At 40.2% G+C, this 19,234-nt stretch overlaps 1 protein-coding gene and 1 long non-coding RNA gene across 2 annotated transcripts in view; both read right to left on the bottom strand.

Moving 5' to 3' along the window:
- Vegfc (vascular endothelial growth factor C) overlaps nt 1–16,592 on the bottom strand; it is a 95,130-nt gene extending 78,538 nt beyond the window's left edge. The window contains exon 1 of the mRNA XM_027391044.2: nt 16,293–16,592. Within this exon, the coding sequence (XP_027246845.1) occupies nt 16,293–16,439 (147 nt within the window). The 5' untranslated portion in view covers nt 16,440–16,592. The remainder of the gene's footprint in view (nt 1–16,292) is intronic.
- LOC113832787 lies at nt 3,874–16,283 on the bottom strand. Its single transcript, XR_003480246.2, has 2 exons — nt 7,859–16,283; nt 3,874–4,204 (listed from the first exon to the last, which is right to left on the bottom strand). It is a non-coding gene; the product is annotated as an uncharacterized LOC113832787 (long non-coding RNA).
- Nucleotides 16,593–19,234: the final 2,642 nt, after the last annotated feature.

Here is a 19,234-nt window from a genome sequence, read left to right on the forward strand (position 1 = left end):
GGATACAGTCAAACTGCCTTGACATAGGAAATATGCTGCACAAATGCTGCCAACTCCAAGGAAGTCTAGCAAACAACCCAATAAGATCTGGCAGAAGTGATTTTAGACATATGTCCTGGAGTTAAAATGAACAAATTCTTAGCCCAAAAGTGAAAAAATAAGTTGGAGGGAGAAGGCTGATCAAGACTCAAATCCTGAATCATTTTAGATGTATGGCTGCCTGGCCTATACTCTACAGCTCCAGTTTATGACTAGGAAAACAATTTAATCGAAAGGAATGCAGCAAGTCTTAAGTAAACTATCAGAAAAGTTATATTAACGTATATAATACTTCATTTAATGTTTAATTTTTTTCTACAAAAACAATGTTAGCCTGAAACAATCAGGGAAGAACAGTTTATAACACTCAGAAGTATGTTGGACAGAGCACTTTGGAAGAAAAGGACTCCAAAAATCACCCAATTGTGTTTTTGTTATCACCTCTAGACATTCCTTTGAGTTTCAGAACTGCAGTTAGAACAGTTAGGTGACATCTGCAAACCGTTGTTGACAGATGTCGCAAGCTTGTGAGTCATAAACTGTATGCCCAGCTGTTTTACATTTCAGTGAACATTCTTTCCTAAGGTCCCATCTGATGACTGTGATGACATATCCAGGGTTCCCAAGGCCTGTCATCTGTCAGGAGCTCTGAATAGTTCAGGTGTGTTAATTATTCATTGATCTGAGGAAACTTAGAAAAATATTTTCTTCAACATTGTTCCTTGTAAGTTTCCAGACTTCTCATCCATTTTTTCTCTCTAAAACCTTCAAGAATTCCCCCCAACTATTTCTTTATCCTGTCTAATTTTCTAAACAATCAGAGCTAACAGAGGTTCATCATTAGGCTACAAACACTTCTTTTACAACTTTTTAAAAAAATTTTTAGATCATAATATAATTACATTTCTTCATTCCCTTTCCATACTCCAAACCCACCCAAATATCCATCCTAGCTCCCTTTCAAATACATAGTCTTCTTTTTCATCAATTCTTATTGCATGATAGATGTGTATACATATATATTCCTAAATATAAGCTTCTTAATCAGTATTCCTAAATATAAGCTTCTTAATCAGTTTATGTTATTTATGTATGTTTTCAGGACCGACCATTTGGTATTGAGTAGCCAATTTGGTGGGCTCTTTCCTGGGGAAGTTTATTTCTCCACTCTCAGCATTCATTAGTTGCCAGTAGTTCTTTGTATACACTTGAAGCCCTGTGGGCTTGTCCCTGTCTACTTTGGCAAGTCTACTGGTGTGGCAAGTCTTTGTTCAGCTCATTTTGGAGTAGTCATGTTGGTGATACTTTAAGTGTGTAGCTTCTGGCATTACTAGTAGACACAGTTTCAAAACAAATTCAATGATCTCCTAGCTCTTGCAAACTTTCTATCCCTTTTTCCTCAATATCCCTTGTATCTTAGTGTGGGATGTTTTGTACATGTTTCTATTGGGGCTGCACTCCACAACTGTTCATCTTGATTTGTTGTGGTTGTGTATAGCAGTCTCCATCTGTTGCAAAGAGATTTCTTGATCATGCAGTCTTTCAAAGGAGGGAGGCAACCAACAATCCTACCCAGTGATGACACCTGAGTCATAACGTTAATGACCAGCATGGCACAATAATCCTAATGGTGCAGTAGTAGTGAAATGCACACCTCAGTAGTAACCAACAACTCCCTAATTGGACTTAAGTTCAGCTCAGCAAGAGGGAAACCATACCTGGTACTGGAAACCTACCTAATTACTCAGTGCTAGTGAAGTCATGGGTATTGGGGGAGAATCTACAACCACTAATTTGCTAAATCACTCTAATCCCTCATAATCTAAACATTTAGCCTTATATGCAAAGATAAGTGGAGTCCTCACTCCTCATTGAGGAAAGTTCACTTTAGGAACGTTAAAACATTTAGAATGAACAAAGAGTATGGCCTTACCAATACATACAACCTTTATTTATTTGAAAGCCACTATTAAGTCATCTTAAAGCATGCATAGAACAGAAATATAACATTTTTAAAGTATCCATCAGCCAAGTATAAAAGTTGAATTACAAAGATACAAATTATTCTAACTTCAAGGGTTAGTACATTCAGGTTACCATAGTGTAAATTTAGAAATGCAATCCTTGGTCAGGGTCTTATGTAGTAATTACGAAAGTATTGGTCCACATAAATGTAAAAACTTTCTTTTGACATACAGAACTACAATTTGAAATTGTAAAAACAGTTTCTGTTTTGCAGAGAAGAAAATAAGGAAATAAGAAGAAAAATAGTTCCTTTAGCAGAAAAGTGATTTTTTTCTTTATTAGTTCAAGTTAGGGAACAAGCTTGTTTCACATGTAAGTCCCTTCTCCCTCTCCCTCCCCTCCCTACTCCCCCACTGCCATCCTACCCCCCACCCCATTCACCCACCACTTCTCAGGCAGGGTAGGGCCCTCAACAGGAGCTCTGCAGTGATGACTACTCTTTATGCCATCATAGAGCCCTCATCCAGTGGCTGATGGAAGCAGAGACAGACATCCACAGATATAAACTGAGCTGAAATCTGGAATTTAGTTGGAGAGAGGGAGGAATGAAGAGCGAAGGGGTCTGTACCAGGTTGGAGAAACCCACAGGAACAGTTGGTCTGAACAAGGGAGAGCACATCCACCCCAGATGCTGTCTGGGAGGCCAGTACAAGACTGATCCAGAAGCCTGAACATGGATATCAATGAGGAGGCCTCTGCACTCCAGGGAGCCTCTGGTAGTGGATTAGAAAAGTGATTTTTAAAAAGGGGAGGCTGAGCTGTAGTGGTGCTTGCATTTAATCCCAGCATTCAGGAGGCAGATCTTTGTAAGTTTGAGGCCAGCCTGGCCTACAGAGCAAGTTCCAGGGCAGGCTCCAAAGCTACACAGAGAAATCCTGTCTCTATAAAACAAACAAATAAAAAAAGATGGGGGATAAACTCCTACTCCATTTTATCAATTATAACTAACCTATGGCAGTACTAGCTACAAGTTATCCTGTGTTCCATGACCTCCATTAATTAGGTTGCAGCTATGGAAAAGTTCCAATTATTTCTTTGAATTGCACAAATTGAATCAGAGCTGAAAGAGCTATGGCATAATACACAACAAATTATCAAATCTGTGAGGAGAAAAAACAATAACCAATTCAGCCATGTCCTAAAATATTTCAAAGGTGTTACCAAAGATTCTCAGAGGAACCTAAACAGAAAGCTGAAGCAAAAGGGAATGAGAACCAGGAAGAAAAGAGAAGATTCATCACCCTGTGACTGTGCACCACCCCCAGGCTAGACCTGAGCTCAAGAACAGTTTTCTATGATGATGTCATAGTTCAAGAATTTTGGGAAAATTGTAAAATGCATTACATAAGCTTTAGGTTTGTTTACTTTCAAGTGTTTTATGTCAGAAAGAACAACTCACCTATTTCAAGAGTAAAATTTCATCTTGGTCTTAATACTTAAATTTACTAAAGTGTATGTTCCTTATCAATGTTTTAGGTTATGGATAGCCTTGTTAATGTTATTCTAGTATTTCTTACTTTGATGCTTATTTTTTTCACATGTCCAGATGGGAATAGTTTCAACTCTTAAGACTCTTTAATACGTAAAATACTTTGCTTCCTTGAATCATAGCAAACGGCTTCCTCTGGATTTTAATATTTAAACACTAGAACAGAAACTGCAATGACTACATGCTAAATCCACTAACAGATGTTATAAACTGATTGACAGAAATACAAGGCTTCTCTTGGGTATAGGAAGAGTCTCTACTTCACAGACACTGTGTGCTTAAATCTTGTTCCTTGGTTTACTTTAACTAATACTGAATGGTAACTTTTAAAGAAGGCTTTATTTTATTCATAATTACAGTCACAAATATAGTGTATTTTCATCAAAACAAAGAAGAGAGGACAATATGACTGGATATGCAGATGGTCTAGCTGTGACAAATGCAGATCCCTTGTATGTAGCATTGTTTGGAAGCTTCAATAACTTGACTGAGTTGCAATGAATTTTTATTGCTATTTGTAAAAAGTAGAGAAAAAAAGTAGAAGTGGCTCAGCAGTTCAAGCACTGGCTGCTGCTCCAGAAGGTCCACATGGTAGCTCCCAACTGTCTGAAACCCCAGTTCCAGTCCTTTGGCCTCTGTGCCTCTGTGCCTCTGTGGAAAGCAAGCACACACATGCAATACATATATAGACAGAAATTAAAATAAATTTCAAAAACACATTAAGGAAAAGGACAAATCAGAAAATTAAATGTTTTCTTTCATAAGTTGCCTTGGTAATGGAGTTTGCAAAAGTAAAGAATCTGGGAACTTGAACAGGCAAATGACTATGGAAGTAAGCAGTCATACTGATCTTAAATTTCCTGTTACTAGTTTATTGTCACATTTCAACATGAGTCAGTAACATTGTGATGTTCTACTCAAGGACACACATCACAAAGTTGTATTGTCCTAAATTAGAATTACTCTCCACCACATCAGGTGTCATTACTAGCAATGTTGAGAGGGAAAAACCTTACATTAAAACCTATGAATTCGTTATCGGTTTAATGTGTGTATCCAAAGCAGCCTCAGACACTCTGGTTTTCAGTGTGATTGTCATAACTTACTAATAGTTTTGGCCCCAAATTGTAATTTGGCATGCATAAACACAAAAAAAAATAAAAGAAAGTCAGGAGACTCAAAGAGAACAAACAATGAATCACTATCCTCTCAAAACTAAAATTTGGCTCCAAGACAAAAGGATTAGTTTGTTTTCCTAGTATGTCATTAATGTCACGACCCATAAGCAAACATGAATCTAAGTAAGTGTTCCATTTTCAAAACAGAAACTTGGAAGAGGGCATTAAAAAGAATAAAGTAACTGCATGCACACAGCAGACACAAATAAAGAAAAGGAATTAAAGATATTCCATTTAGGCAATGATATTGTAGTAGAGTAAATCATGGTGGTTTCAAACAGACCCACATCTGGTCCTTGATATTAACTGGCTACTTCCAAGAAACTTTTGAGTGAGCGGAAATAGCAATGCATTTTACAGATTATAGGAATTCAATTACAGGACACAAGGCAGCTGTGTGGCCACTGGAGTTAAAAGAAAATCAAGAATTTTATTTAAGATTCCATTCTGATTTAATTTGCCAAATGTATCTACTCTTTTTTGATCAGAGGGGGACATGAGATGGGGATGGTCCTAACTGACATGTACAGAGAGAAATGAGAAAAGGAGCCATTATCTTTGTGAAATGCTACATATCAGACTGCTATCAACACATCTTTTTAAGTAAGGTAATTATGTTTGCTATTTCTGAAAAGGTTGTACACATTTCCCACTACTTTTTTGAGGAAGCAGGTAAGTAGGTTTGGGTATGCCTAGTCAATTCCTATGAGGGAGATGTGCTATTTGACTCTGCGTGGCACATACACAGACACACTTTTGCTCTGTTTTACTTCGTTTTATTTTTTACCTCTTCTAGTATTTTAGCAAACTAGACTCAAAAATATTTCTGATTTCATGAAAATTTTCCCTTCATGTAAAATAATATTAAATAAACAATGTTATTTTTTAATCATGAATTGACCAAAACAGCAAAGTAAACATAAATAAAAGTACAGAGACAGGCTTTGGTGGTGGATGCATTTAATCCCAGCACTCGGGAGGCAGAGGCAGACAGATCTCTGTGAGATCGAGGCTAGCCTGATCTCCAGAGCAAGTGCCAGGATAGGCTCCAAAGCTACAAAGAGAAACCCTCTCTCGAAAAAAACAAAAAAAAGTACCGCAATATTTAAGGAAGGAAAAATAATATATAAATGAAAAGTTACTACAAGAAATTAATTTATGTAAAACTTTAAATCCGAATGCTGTGAAATGTCCACAAAAGTGCTTATTTGTGTGCTTAGATGAAATTCTAATCTTTAAGTTAAGATTCAAATTAAAATGTTAATGTTTGTATGTAGACATATGTATGTATATGTATTATATTTGTGTGTATTCATTCATATGCTGAGTAGTTTCTATGTCTGTTTAGAACTATGCGTGTATTCATTTATATGCTGAGTGGCTACTGTGTTCTCTTTAGAAGTATGATTGATATCTGATTAAAAACCCTTTACACAATGGAGTACTACTCAGCAGAAAAAAACAAAGTAATCTTGAAATTTGCAGGAAAATGGATGGAACTCGAAGAAACCATTCTGAGCGAGGTAACCCAATCACAAAAGACAAACAAAGACATAGAGTAAGGGATTACCATCCTATAATCCACACTCCCAGAGATACTAGTAAACAAGGAGGATCCTAAAAGAGACAAACTTTGTCCCCTGGAGAAGGGGAAAGGGTCACCATCCCCTTAGAAAATTGAAAACATGGGAAGAGGGGGGAGGAAGCTATGAGAGTGAGAATGGAAGAAAAGGAAGGATGCAGAGGTCATGAGGAAGCAGAAACTTTGAGTCAGGTTAGATTAGAAGAAAGGACATATGACAGGTAGGATTTTAGTTTGGGAGATGGTAGAGGAGGAAGGGAGGCAGAAGGGAACTGGGATCATCATGTAATTCAATCTTGTTTGTAATTCAAATATATAAAAATAAAAATAAAAAAATACAAAATAAAAAAGTCCTAAAATACTCCAATGAACACAGGTACTAGGTAGGATCCCTAAGAAAATGACAAGGTTCAAGATGATATTTAGACCTTAAAATTGTATGTTCTCCTTATTTTTATAGCCTCTTTTTCTTTAATTGTTGTTACATACGCATGTATGCGTACATATACTATGTATTTGTAAATAAATAAATATGACCTACTCAATCAGTTGCTTGTATGTATATATTTTCTTGGCTGATCATTTCATATTGGATAACAAATTGATGTCCTTTGTTTTTAATTTGTTTTTCCTGACCACTCCTGTTCCTCAGTGCCCAGCAACACACAGTATTGGATACATGGTAATCATGCAGTTCATAGTAGTGACTGATGACCTAATAGAACGACCAAATGAAAGCAACTATGGTAGATTGAGTACATTTAAAGCACCCAGGTAAACCAGACTCCTCTAAGAGCGTCCATTCCATGACTCATCTAATGGACAACAAGCAAGGTACATCATGTACCACACCAGCTGCCATTCAGGAAGACAATCCCAAAGGAGCAATGAAAACTCATTTTCCCTAGCAAATCCACAGAAGTTTAGCTGTTGCATGTAACTTTCACTGGGTTTTTATAGTTTCTTCAGTGACAATGCATTTTAATATTTTAGGCAGTACGTTCAGAATTAATTTTAGATTTACACATTTGTCAAAATACATAATAATATTGTTGAGATTTTAGATGTTCACACATTAAAGTACCATATCAGTATATTTTTAATTAGCACATTCTGTTAAAGAGTGTTGAGTAGATTTGTTTTGTCCTTAAGACAGGGTCATGGTCTGACCTAGGTCCACTGAATTTATGTCATAGTTGTGTAGCTTGGTGTTCTTGTGGGACTCCTAACAGTAGGAAAAGGGGCTGTCTCTGACTCTTTGGTCTGCTTTTGGGACCGATTTCTTGGTACTGGGTAGTCTTGTCCAGCCGAAATATGAGAGGATATGCCTAATATTGTAACTTGATATACCAGGTTTAGTTGATATCCCTGGGAGGTCTGCTCTTTTCTGAAGGGAACTGGAGGAGTGGATCTAGGGGAGAGGGCACTGACAGGAAGAGAGTTAATCCATTCCTCTATCCATTCCTTATCTACATACTCTTGAAGCCTCAATGATATAGTGTGACACTTTGTTGTTCTCTTCACTTTACTTGTAAAGAAGCTAACCTGTGCTGGCCTTCAGGGAGTATGAGGCACCGGCAGGTTGTGAATGTAGATAGGCAGGATAAGGATTCAGAGCCCATACCCCTCTCCATGGCTTAAATCTCTGCTCAAGCAGTTCTGCTGCTGGTTGTCATGTGACTGCAACAAGCTGAGAACACTAATGACATCTAGGCAGTGTTCTTAGAAGTTCAAAGCCAGGTAGGAAGGTTCTGCAGGCAGAGGAAAAAGCAAGCTAGGATCCAGCCTTCATCACTTAAGATCTTATACTTTATGTGAAAGGAAAAGAAGGTCATTTGGAAATAAAGATATAAGCTAAAATAAATACCCCAAACAAAGTCTACTGAGAACCTGTAGATGACGCAAACCCCATATTTTGAAACTACCATGGCAGTGTTCATATAAAAGAGTGATAATTCATCATACAAAAAACCATTTTAAGACATTTTTGCCGTGAATGTTCAATGAAACCAACTAATTCACCACAGTCTCTGTTTTCATAAACTATAAACTCTGAAACAAATACTGAACATGCAATAGGAACTGAATATTTACATTGCAGAGGAAACAATTACAAGCCTTAAGTTGTTGTAGTAGTAATACTTTAGAACAGAAATGTAAATCAAACTCATTAGCATCCCTTGTTATTCAAAGTTCTTTGCTGCATCCAACGTTTTTCTAACTTGAAAAATCAATGATACCTTGTCTCCCTATTTACATAAATATGAACCCGCACCTATGTAGCAAAAGGTCAGCTCAGCTAATACCAAGAACGTATATCCTCCAGTAGTAACGAAATCTTTGAAAGATGGCAAAACACACGTCCAGAGGCTGGAGAAGTGATGAGCCTCTTGTCAACCATCATTTGTTCTTTCTGAAGCTCTGATTTGTGAAGGCTTGTCATACATGAAAAGCGTTTTTATTTTTGTAGAAAATCACATTATACATTTAGAAAATGTATTAGAAATTCTTGCAAGGGGACTAGCTAAACAGTAGTTCTTTAAATATTTCTGTAAGCCAGGATTTTATGCACCAGGCATTATGGCAAAAGCCTGTAGTGTCATTGCTCAGGGTAAAAGAAAATTCATCATCATCCCAGAATGCAGAGTTCCAGAACAAACTAGGCTACATGAAACTCTGATCCAGACAGACAGACAGGCAAGCATACAGACAGGCACAAAGGTAGACAGGCAGAGCGATATTGGCCATCTATGGTCTAGTCTTAGTCAAAGGAGTGGCAAATGGCAAAGGCCAGAAGAACATTCCTGATCTTTCATAAGTAAATGCAACTAGTTGGCTCTAATGGCTATAATATGTTTTCCTCTGCCTTCTTGCACACTGAAGCAGTGAGTGGATTCTGAAAGGAGATAAGAGCATGAGTCTTGGGGCTGGAGAGATGCCTCAGAGGTTATGAGCACTGGCTGCTCATCCAGAAGTTCTGAGTTCAATTCCCAGCAACCACATGGTGGCTCATAACCATCTATAATGGGTCTGTAGGCATGCTTTCTGACAGGGCACTCATACATTTAAAAAAATAAAGACCATCTGGGTTTGTGAAACAATTACTCTAAGATAAATGTTACAAAGGTTCACTTTTTTCCAAAAAAGAAAAAAAAAAAACAACAAAAGACTATTCTTGAGAGTGGAGATGGTTGTCAGTAAATGGCCTGTTGTGCATGAAGGCTTAAAGATCTGATGTTGAACCAGATACCCACATAAGCCAGGCACAGCAGAATTCACTTGGAACCCAGAAGAGAGAGGTCCGGACTATGAGATAGGGACCCTTGCCAAATGATGAGCTCTGAATTCAGTGAGAAATGCCATTTCAAAAACAGTACAGACTGAGTCAAAAGGAGACTAAGGCGGACCTCTGGCCTCCATGTATGGGCACACATAAGCAAATACACCTGCACACCCACATGCACGCATATACACAACATTACCATCACCACCAAGGCAAAAGAAAGACTGTTGTTATTCCTGGTTTCTGTCTTATGTTTATCATCCTGAATATAACATGGCAACCATCTACGGAGATGAAGTAGATAACAAGATGACATAAGATCACCAGACTAGAGCAAATCAAAGGATACACAAACATCCTAGGGGTGAGGACCATTATTAATCACTCTTGCTCTCAGTGTTGAAGGAATAGCTGATATCTAGAGGACAGTGTAAATCTGGAGCAGCTAGTGCAAAAGCAGTGCTCGAACTGAAAGAATCAGGCATTCCCCACATGCCAGCCCCCATGACCTCAAAAATACATTTACAGCAGAGCCAAGCATCCAGGTTGCATGCAAGGCAACTATATCTCCCTCTCAAGAGCTATAGCCTCGAAATCTACTATTCCAAGCCTTCCCAAATCAGTGTAGGACAGAAAAAAAAGACTATAGACCTAATGAAGTGACAATGCTGTCAGTAACTAAGTTTCCTGAGTCAGTTCTTATGGTGTGATATTTTAAAAAATGGATATCGACCAGGAAATCATATTTGAGAAGAAATACAAAGAAGTGAAAGCCAAAGAAAGTGAATTGGACCTTTTGTATACAAATCCCTACGTATCAAACATTGTGGGAACATAGTCCAAGAATGGAGTCATATGATATGAGGAGACTGCTGAGTGATTGTGAGAAAACAAGACAAGAGTCTTGTGATCTCAGTTTCCTCAAAAACATAGAATTTTTCTTGGAATGTGTTTCCCTGCTCCTTCCAGGTGTAGTGGATAGGAGTGAGTTTATTTCAGATTACTCATTATAAGCGGCTATTGCATTTGTTTATATGCTTGCATGGAGAACATCTTTTTGCCCTGAGTGGCTTGCCTGCCATGTGCAGCTTGCCCTTGTGATTGTCCACTTCACTCATGTGACTACTCTTAAGCCTCGGAGTATAAATTGTCTGATGCTCTGAATAAAGTTGGCTATTGCATGAGACTTTAGTCTATCTCGTTTATTGGCCCCATTTTCCCAGGTCCCACCACATTCAGAGCAGTAAACACAGCATCATACAGACTAATGGCAAAAACCTGAGAGAAAAATGAGCAAAACAGGGGATTATACTTTACAAAAAAAAAAAAAAAAAAAAAAAAAAGCTGTACGACTGTATGTCTGTCCTTAAAGAGCAGCTGATTCAGAAAAGGTGACAGAAGTCCAATCCTTCCCTCAGAGGACACTTCTGGAAAGTCAAACTCTAAGCCTTTAACAGAAATTGATGTGGGATGGAGTAAGGAGAGTTTAAGAGTGTCTTATTTCTAGTCTTAGAATTCTGGTGTTTCAGAAGTGGGGGAGCTTCCTACTAAAAAGTATAGATAGGAGAACACAGAAACACAGACAAGGCTCCAAATAAATGAAGACACATTACCGCTATATTTCCTGTCTCTTTTACTTAAATAAAATTACTGAATACTGGCTAATATACCATATTTTTAATTTTTCATAGAGATTGCAGTAACAACTGTCCCAAGTTTATTGCATGCCTCAAGTCCTGGCCCAAGACAGTCTCTTCCCTTTAAAGCCAAGCTTCTCAACCTGTGGATTGTGCTGCCTTTGGGGGGCTGCACAGCAGATATCTTGACAAACATTAGCAAAATTACAGTTATGAAATAAAAAGGAAACAATTTTATAATTGAGGGTCATCTCAACAATAGGAACTCTATTAAGGGGACACAGCATTAGGAAGGTTGAGAACCACTGACATAAGGGCTTACTTTGAGGTTTATTTTGCTTTTCCAAATATGTCTTATTCCTACTAGTATCCTAAGTGATCTGTGGAATTATACTGTTACTCATCCTCTTCTATGAAACAGCCTAATTCTACAAATGGAAAACACTATTTTCTTATGACTAAATTACCAAGGCCAGGGCTGATTTCTTCTACACCTTCAACTTTCACAGTTATCAATCTTCTGGGATGACTCCTTCTTCATGTCCCTCTGTGTCTGCCCAGCTGGGGCTGTACATGACACTCCATCTAATGTATTTCTTTTACTTCTTAATTAGATTGCCTCCAAGTAAAAGTCTGTATGACATTTATCCAATCTTATGATTGATTTCAATAGTCTGTGTATCATTTGCTAACTCTTCCCCCATGACTCACAGTGTTAAGTGGAACCCCATAGGCTGAGTGGTGAAAAGAACCTCAGCAGAATTCCAGCTATCTAACCAGACTGGTACTTAGGGGAATTCACTGTTGTCTATATAACACCCCAGCTCCAAACTGTTCTTCTATTTGCCTTCTCATGTCCCTATGCTATCCTAGAAAGCAAGTGTAATTCTGGTGTTGATGAATTCATCTATTAAAAATTCACATCCCAATTACAGCCAAGGCTCCTCTCTGAGATCAAAGATCCCAGATCAAATAGGCAGACAGAGAGTCTCTCCCAAACTTCAGAACATACACAATGTTAATTTCATAATAATAGATTTTATAATAATAGGTAAACTCCATAATAGATAAAAATTTCATAATTTCAATTTTATCACAGACTACAATTTATGTTGTCTTTTTCACCTCAATGGCAAACTACTTAAAGAAAACAACAGCAACAAAGTCTTTCATGATGACTTCTGCCTGACATATTATTTCACAAACTGAACAATGACACGATGACCATGATAAAAACTAATGAACTTAAGGCATCCATATATATTGTGTAATACTTTTATTGAGAATAGAAATGACTTGGGATATTATTTCAAATACGTCTTCCATACCAAAGCCCAGAGATTCATTTGGTGTCAAGTTAAAAGAGAAAACAGAGATGTCTAGGAAATTTCAATTCAGGAACACATATGAAGACATCTAGGGAATTCTATGCAGGCACACATATGGCACTTTGAAGAATACTACCATTGATTTAGGTGACAGAATAAATAACAAACTAAAACACACCAAAGTACACAAATTATTAAAAAGTTGATAAAGAAAATGTGTTCTATTGCAAACCATAACATGTAAAGACCTACATATTTGCATACCTTTTTTCAAGAACAAATTAAGAAAACATGAAATTTTGGAGAGGGAGGCACTGGAAAGATTTGGATGGGCAGAGTGGAGGATGGATATCATCAGCAGAATACATTGTATCCATAATAAAATTCTCAAAGAAAAAATTAAAATACTATAATTAAAAAGTCTGATAGCTACCCAGAAAGACAAACATGAGCAATGCCTTGCTCAGCTATCATTGGAGAATCTTCTTCCTGCAGCAGATGGGAACAAACACAAAGACCTACAGTCACACATTATTCAGAGAGTGAGAAAGCCTGGAACACTTGGCTGGAATTGGAGTCTCCATCAAATCCCTTCCCTCAAGTCTCAGGGAACACTTCAGAAGAGGCAGAAAGAGATTGCAAGAGCCAGAGGGAATGTAGGACACCAAGACCCTTTGGTGTTCTCTAAATCAACATGATCAAAACACAAATGAACTCATAGAGACTGAGGAAGCATGCCAGGGCCTGTATGGGTCTGCACCAGATGGGATTTTAGAGCTGAAAGGAGAAGTGGACACATGGCCCCATCCTAACCAGGAAGAGACAAACTATATTTAAGGGAATATACTGCATGCCCAGCAGAATATGGCTAACGAAAATGAAATCAGTGGCATCTTGGAGGCTCCTGGTCTTATAAAGTCAGGTCTCCCCGGCCCCCCGGCCCCCGCCCCCCCGCCCCCTTTATTAAATTGTATCTGCTTTTTGACCTTCTTTGGGCTCTTCCCTTTCTGTTATTTTTTCTAACTCTGATGAGTTCGTTTTTGTTTAATCTATTATATTTCATTTTATAATCAGCCCATAGAAGCCTTTTTATTTTTTAATGAGAGATAGAAAAAGAGAGTGGAAGGAATTGGCCAGGGGACTAGAATTAGGATATATTATGTGAGAAAAGAATATATTTTCAATAAAAGGAAAAAATTTTGATAGCTATAGTTTGTATGAGGTAAGTCTTACTTCTTTGTGTCATAAGCCAATGTCTTTCTTATAACTAAATTCTTCAGTTCCAACTCACCAGAGTATGGTCTACCAGACTCACCTTGCAAATTATTAGCTATAGCAATAATTTTCTGAACTCAGCAATATCCATTAGTGTGATAACAAGTTTGGAATGTTTCTTTTTATGCCCACAATATCCAGCTGCTTTAGCTTCCTGACACTGGCCTGTTTGGATTAACACCCTTCAGGAAATATTTTAGGACTTTTCATTAAATCACACAACCATTTAAAAAAAAGAAAAGGGAACCTACTAAATTCACTTCCAACTATTTGAGTAGCCTTGGGTGCCACAAGGAGGACTGGATGATGAGCTTGCTTCATAGTTTAACAGCTTTTCTATATTTGTGAATTTTTAAAAAGCAACATGGGTATTTATTAACAAACTTTGTATGAGTTAATACTGAGTATAATGAACAACTTGTTTTTATCTTGTGAAATGCCTTCTTGGGGTTTTAGGAAGCTTACAACTTGTTTCTTCTTGGGTTGAAGCTAACTGAGGTGCTTTGAAAGCCCACTAGGGAGAGACATGGAGTCTTTACACCACAGTTTGGGTCACTGTGCCAGTTTCACAGCAAGGACACAAAAGTTTCAGGAAAGGCATCAGTAAAACAGGCTGCCAAGGGCCTCTTCACCCTCTAGGGAACAGTTGAGCACAGCAAAAGTATGCTGCCCATGAAACTCAAAGATACACAATAAAGTTTCCTCCTACGGATGAAAAAACAAAAACATATCACATACTAAATATCAGATCTCATTCAACATACAGAATTTAAGAGATGGTTAAATACAAAAAAAGAGTTGCAAACAAAATACATAGATTTTCAGAGAAAAGGAGAAATGTAATGACATACCAATGACAGTAGCTTTGAAAATTAAAAATGAGGGATATTTGCCTGCAAGTGTTCACCTTCCTATAACACACACCTGAGCACTTGACATGCACACACACACACACACACACACACACACACACACACACACACACACACACTTATGCTCTGGTACAGTCATGCATGACTGACTCGGTGATGACTGACTATTATATCAACTATTGGCTTATCAGGAAATGTTTCTCCTTTTACTCAATCTTCACACTTTCCTACTGTAAATCAAAGCCAGTTATCACAGGCAGTGGAGATGTTGTCAGAGTAAGTCATACCTACATGTGTTTGAAGAGTCAGGAAGTGAAAGGGACTGGCAAAACTGAAGGGCTCAAATTACAAGTGTTACTGGTTGCATAGCTTTACTCTTGTGGCATTTGGGGACAATGTTTTTCTCATCACTCTAGTTACAGTAATATGGTTAAGCTGGAAGTTGCAATTCTCATAATGACCTACAAATTCTGATAACTTTTTTTCCCAAATGTAAACCAAAAGGTAGTTTGATACTTTAGAAAGTAGTCTTGCCCTTATTAAAGTGTACCTCAGACAAAACCCAGGGAAGGTGATTTGCTCTCTGCACATTTAGTATGTGTTCCCCAATAAAGTCAACTGAAAGTTGAGGGAAGACACCCCTTGCCTTTTTTCACTTGCAGTCAGCTACAATAAACCACTTCAGGCTGGTTCCAGCCAGGGAGGCTTCACAGTGCCGTAAATGCAAAACTTTTTCAGGAGCCCAAAACGTTAAAATGTATAAATATTCTTTAGAAGGTTCCAGTGAGAATAAGGTAAGATAACTTCTTTTGAGAATCAAATGTCTTCAAAAGTGTCTTAGCATGCTTAGGAAAGTTACTCTTTAAAAAATTAAACAAACACATTGACTCTTCAATTTTTACTATGTCATTGCCAGGGTCTACAAACGCAGTTGATAAAGTTGGCGAAAAGTTTCTCTTGCCTATGATTTAAAAGATTCCAATCTCGGTTACAACTTAGATTTGAGCAAGTTCAACTTAATCCTAAAATCTAAAAACCTTCAAGCCCAGTTACTAAATTTACTTCCACTTTTTCCAAACTAGTTCCCAGAGCCTGGGGCTCCTGCTATAAACATTCCAGGAGCAGAGACCTAAGTGTCTAGTCACACACCCCAGAAGCTGTTTGGAGTCCAAAGAACCAGCCAGAGGGGGGGGAAAGGAGAGAGAAAGAGAACATTTCCCTACAGCAATGAAATTCTCTCTGGAGTCATGCCACCAGGGCAGGGTGCAAGCTCCCCTGTTGGCATTAGGAGACCACTCAGAAGTAACATTCTCCATCTGCTTGTGTGTGACCGGGACACCTCTGTGTACCCTTCCCTCCTCTCAGTTGGTTTCCTCTCTAGGAACAGCTTTCCACTGAAAAAGAAGGGCCACTCTGCTCCAAGGAAGCGCGCACCAATCTCTAACTTTGGATCCAAAGGTTAAATAAATAATTATGCACACACTCTCGCCGACAGGTTCTCTGTACACCCAGCAAAACCAAACCCACAGTCCAGGGCTGGGAGCAGCTGATCCACAGCCCAGCCCGGCGGGTCCGCGCACCTACCTTGACCTCGCCCCCGTCGGGCTCCGCTTCCGAGAAGCCCAGTCCGGACTCGAAGGCGGTGGCGGTGGCGGGCGCCTCGTGGGGACCCGGGATCAGCGCAGCGGCGAGTAGGGAACACGCCAGAGCCAAGAAGCCCAGCAAGTGCATGGTGGAAGGACCGGGAGCGGGGAGGCCGGTCCGCTGGCAGGCGCAGGCTGGGGCGCGAGGCTGAGGTCCCCTCTCGTCCCAGTCCCGCGGTTTCCTTCGGGGGAACCCCCTGAGCGAGCGGATCCCGGGGGCTCCGCAGCTCCCAACTTTTGCCCTCGGCTCTGGCAGCCCGCGCCGGGGAGAGGCGCCGGGTGTCAGGTACGAGGCTCACAGGAAACCGGACATCCGAGCTGCCCTCGGTGGCGGCCCGCGAGGTGAAGCGAGGGCGCCGGGGGCCGGCTCCGCCGCCGTCGCCGATCGCGGTTTTGTTTTGGCGTTTTTGCAAAGAAGGGGGGCGGTGGGGGGCTGGTTGGTTGCTTAAGACCAGTCACCCCGAGATGTTCCGCTCGTCCCGAGGAGCCCGCGAGTCCCTCGTCCCCCTCCTCCCTCCCCTCGCCCGAAGTGAAAGGAGCCGGGCCGCAGGAGCCGCGGGAGAGGCGGTGGCGGTGGCGGTGGCGACGGCGGAGCCGGGGGCGGGAGGAGGGCGGCGGGACGCCCGGCGGCGGCGAGGCCGGCGAGCTCCCGGGCGCTCGAGCCTCCTGCGCGCGCGGGGCCGAGCGGTGGTGGCGGCGGCGGCGGGCGCAGGGGCAGGGCATGACTGATGCGCCCTCTGCCTGCGCTTATGTGAGAGAAAGCGGCCGAGGGAGGGAGCGTGCCGAGCCCCGTCTGCCCTCCCCTCTTTTTCCCTCGGAAGCTCGCTCCCTCCAGCCCCACGCTTTGCTCCAGCCCCACCTCCATTCTCTCCTTGCTTTTCCTTTCTCTCCCCTTCTCTCTCTCTCTCTGTACTCTGTTGGGAGGGAGAGGGCAGCCAGAGGCTAAAGTTAAGTCTGGGGACTGGAGCTCTATCCTCAGGACTGAGCTCAACTGCTAAAAAGATAAGAATAGGAGTTTTTGTTTGTTTGTTTGTTTTTTCTTGGGGGGGGGGGAGCTGGCAGCACCTTGAGTTCAAGTCTTAACTCCATGGGTTCTTTGTCCTTAGAGCGTCCACGAAGTTTGAAATCAGCCTGAAAGTTCTAAAAAAAAAAAAAAAAAAAGTTGCAAAAGAAAGTCATCATTATGGCAGAGAGCTTAGGAGCCATGAAGTAAGAAGAGGTGCCCACCACCACCTCAGCTGTTCTCTGTGTAGCTTGAAGTAAGAATGCAGCACATCCCAGAATACAGGGCAGCCAATTGAGAGAGATGCTAGGTTAGTGATCTTCAGAAAGTTCTAAACTTCCAGCAGATGGAGGGATAAGCCAGGGTCTCCAAGGATACTGAAAGACACCCCCACCAAAACAAAAGTTTCTACAAGATATACCTTCAGTTAACAAGGGAAAATCGATAAGAATGGGGCAGTTTATATGCCGAAAAGAGCAATCGGCTGTGATGCCTTTGTCCTTTGGAAAAGCACCTAGGGACTTCCTTATGCTACAAGGGACATCAGTCACTTTCCTCCTTGGAGCTGGTGGGCAGATTGCACAAGTTCCAATTTAGCAGTGCAAAGCATAAAAGATCCTACTTATTTTTCTTAACAAAACAAAACCTGTATTGAGTACACTAACGTTCAAAACTCATCAAATTGTACACTGAGGAAAAACTTCCTTGTGATTTAAATCCTAAAATATGGTTGTCCCCTTATCCAACATTGACAATCACTTACATACCCCTGCAAACAGGGAGCACTCCAAGGTATGGCTGTGCATGTTCCCTTTACTGAACTAACGTTGTTGAAGTTTCCTTCCATCTATCCATTGCTTTTGACTTTGGCATTCTTCAAACTTCATCTAACCTAACTTCCACATGGACTTTCCTCGGATATTTTGGAAATATCTGTCACATTCTCCCAGGGTGAACTTTTCCTACCAGTGAAAAATTCCTTTTTATTTAACCTGACAGTTCCAATTCTCCTCATGCATCATGCTAAGTTTATGTTCACAAAGTACGCTGCTCAGAACATGGCTCCATACTTAAAATACTCCAATGAAGCATGCAAGAAAAGGGTCTCTCTTGTCCAGAGAGTAAGCATTTGTTGACATAGCCTTGGACCAAGTTTATTTTCTGGCAGCCAAATCTGACCCTTGATGCAACAGATGGTTAAAGCTGACCAGATTTCTCAAGAAATCTGAGTGTGTACTGCTACTTAGTCACGTCTGCATGGCTCCACCTTTGTGTCGGGGTTGCTTTCCTGTGCCCTAATGTGTGCTTTGTTATTTAACATGAGGAAGTGCCACCTTGCCACAATCAGCCCATCACAATGTGTGGAGATAACTAGGGATCTTGGCATTGTCAAAATGTTCCCCTCTTTCAGTGTTCCTGTTGTACATGTTTTCAAGGAACTTGTCATGTTTATCGTCATCTCTTAATAAAGTTATGGGAAGAGAAAAGCTAAGGACAGGCTGGATTGTGACTCAAATAGAAATGGAGTGTCCTGATAATCGTGTCCCAGTGCAGTGATCCTCAACTTTCATTGCAGTTGGAATCACAAAGGGTGGTTGTAAAAACAGATGCTTGGGCATACCACCAGAATTTACGGAATTCTGCAGAAAGGCTTGGATGTCAGAATGCCTTTTATAGGCAACCCACAATGAGAACTTCACACATTTCCACAGCCTCAGGGTATATGAATACCATGATAGCGACAAACTCAACATGTATCAAAATATATTAGTGACAGGATTAAAAAAACCTTTCCACAGAATTTTTCCATTTAAATATAGCTATCTTCCTGCTACTGATGCTGTTTGATGGAAATAAAATTCTAGCAAGAGGTATTTAAA

This window comes from Cricetulus griseus (assembly GCF_003668045.3).
Source record: "Cricetulus griseus strain 17A/GY chromosome 1 unlocalized genomic scaffold, alternate assembly CriGri-PICRH-1.0 chr1_1, whole genome shotgun sequence".
In the NCBI taxonomy this organism is placed as follows: domain Eukaryota; kingdom Metazoa; phylum Chordata; class Mammalia; order Rodentia; family Cricetidae; genus Cricetulus; species Cricetulus griseus.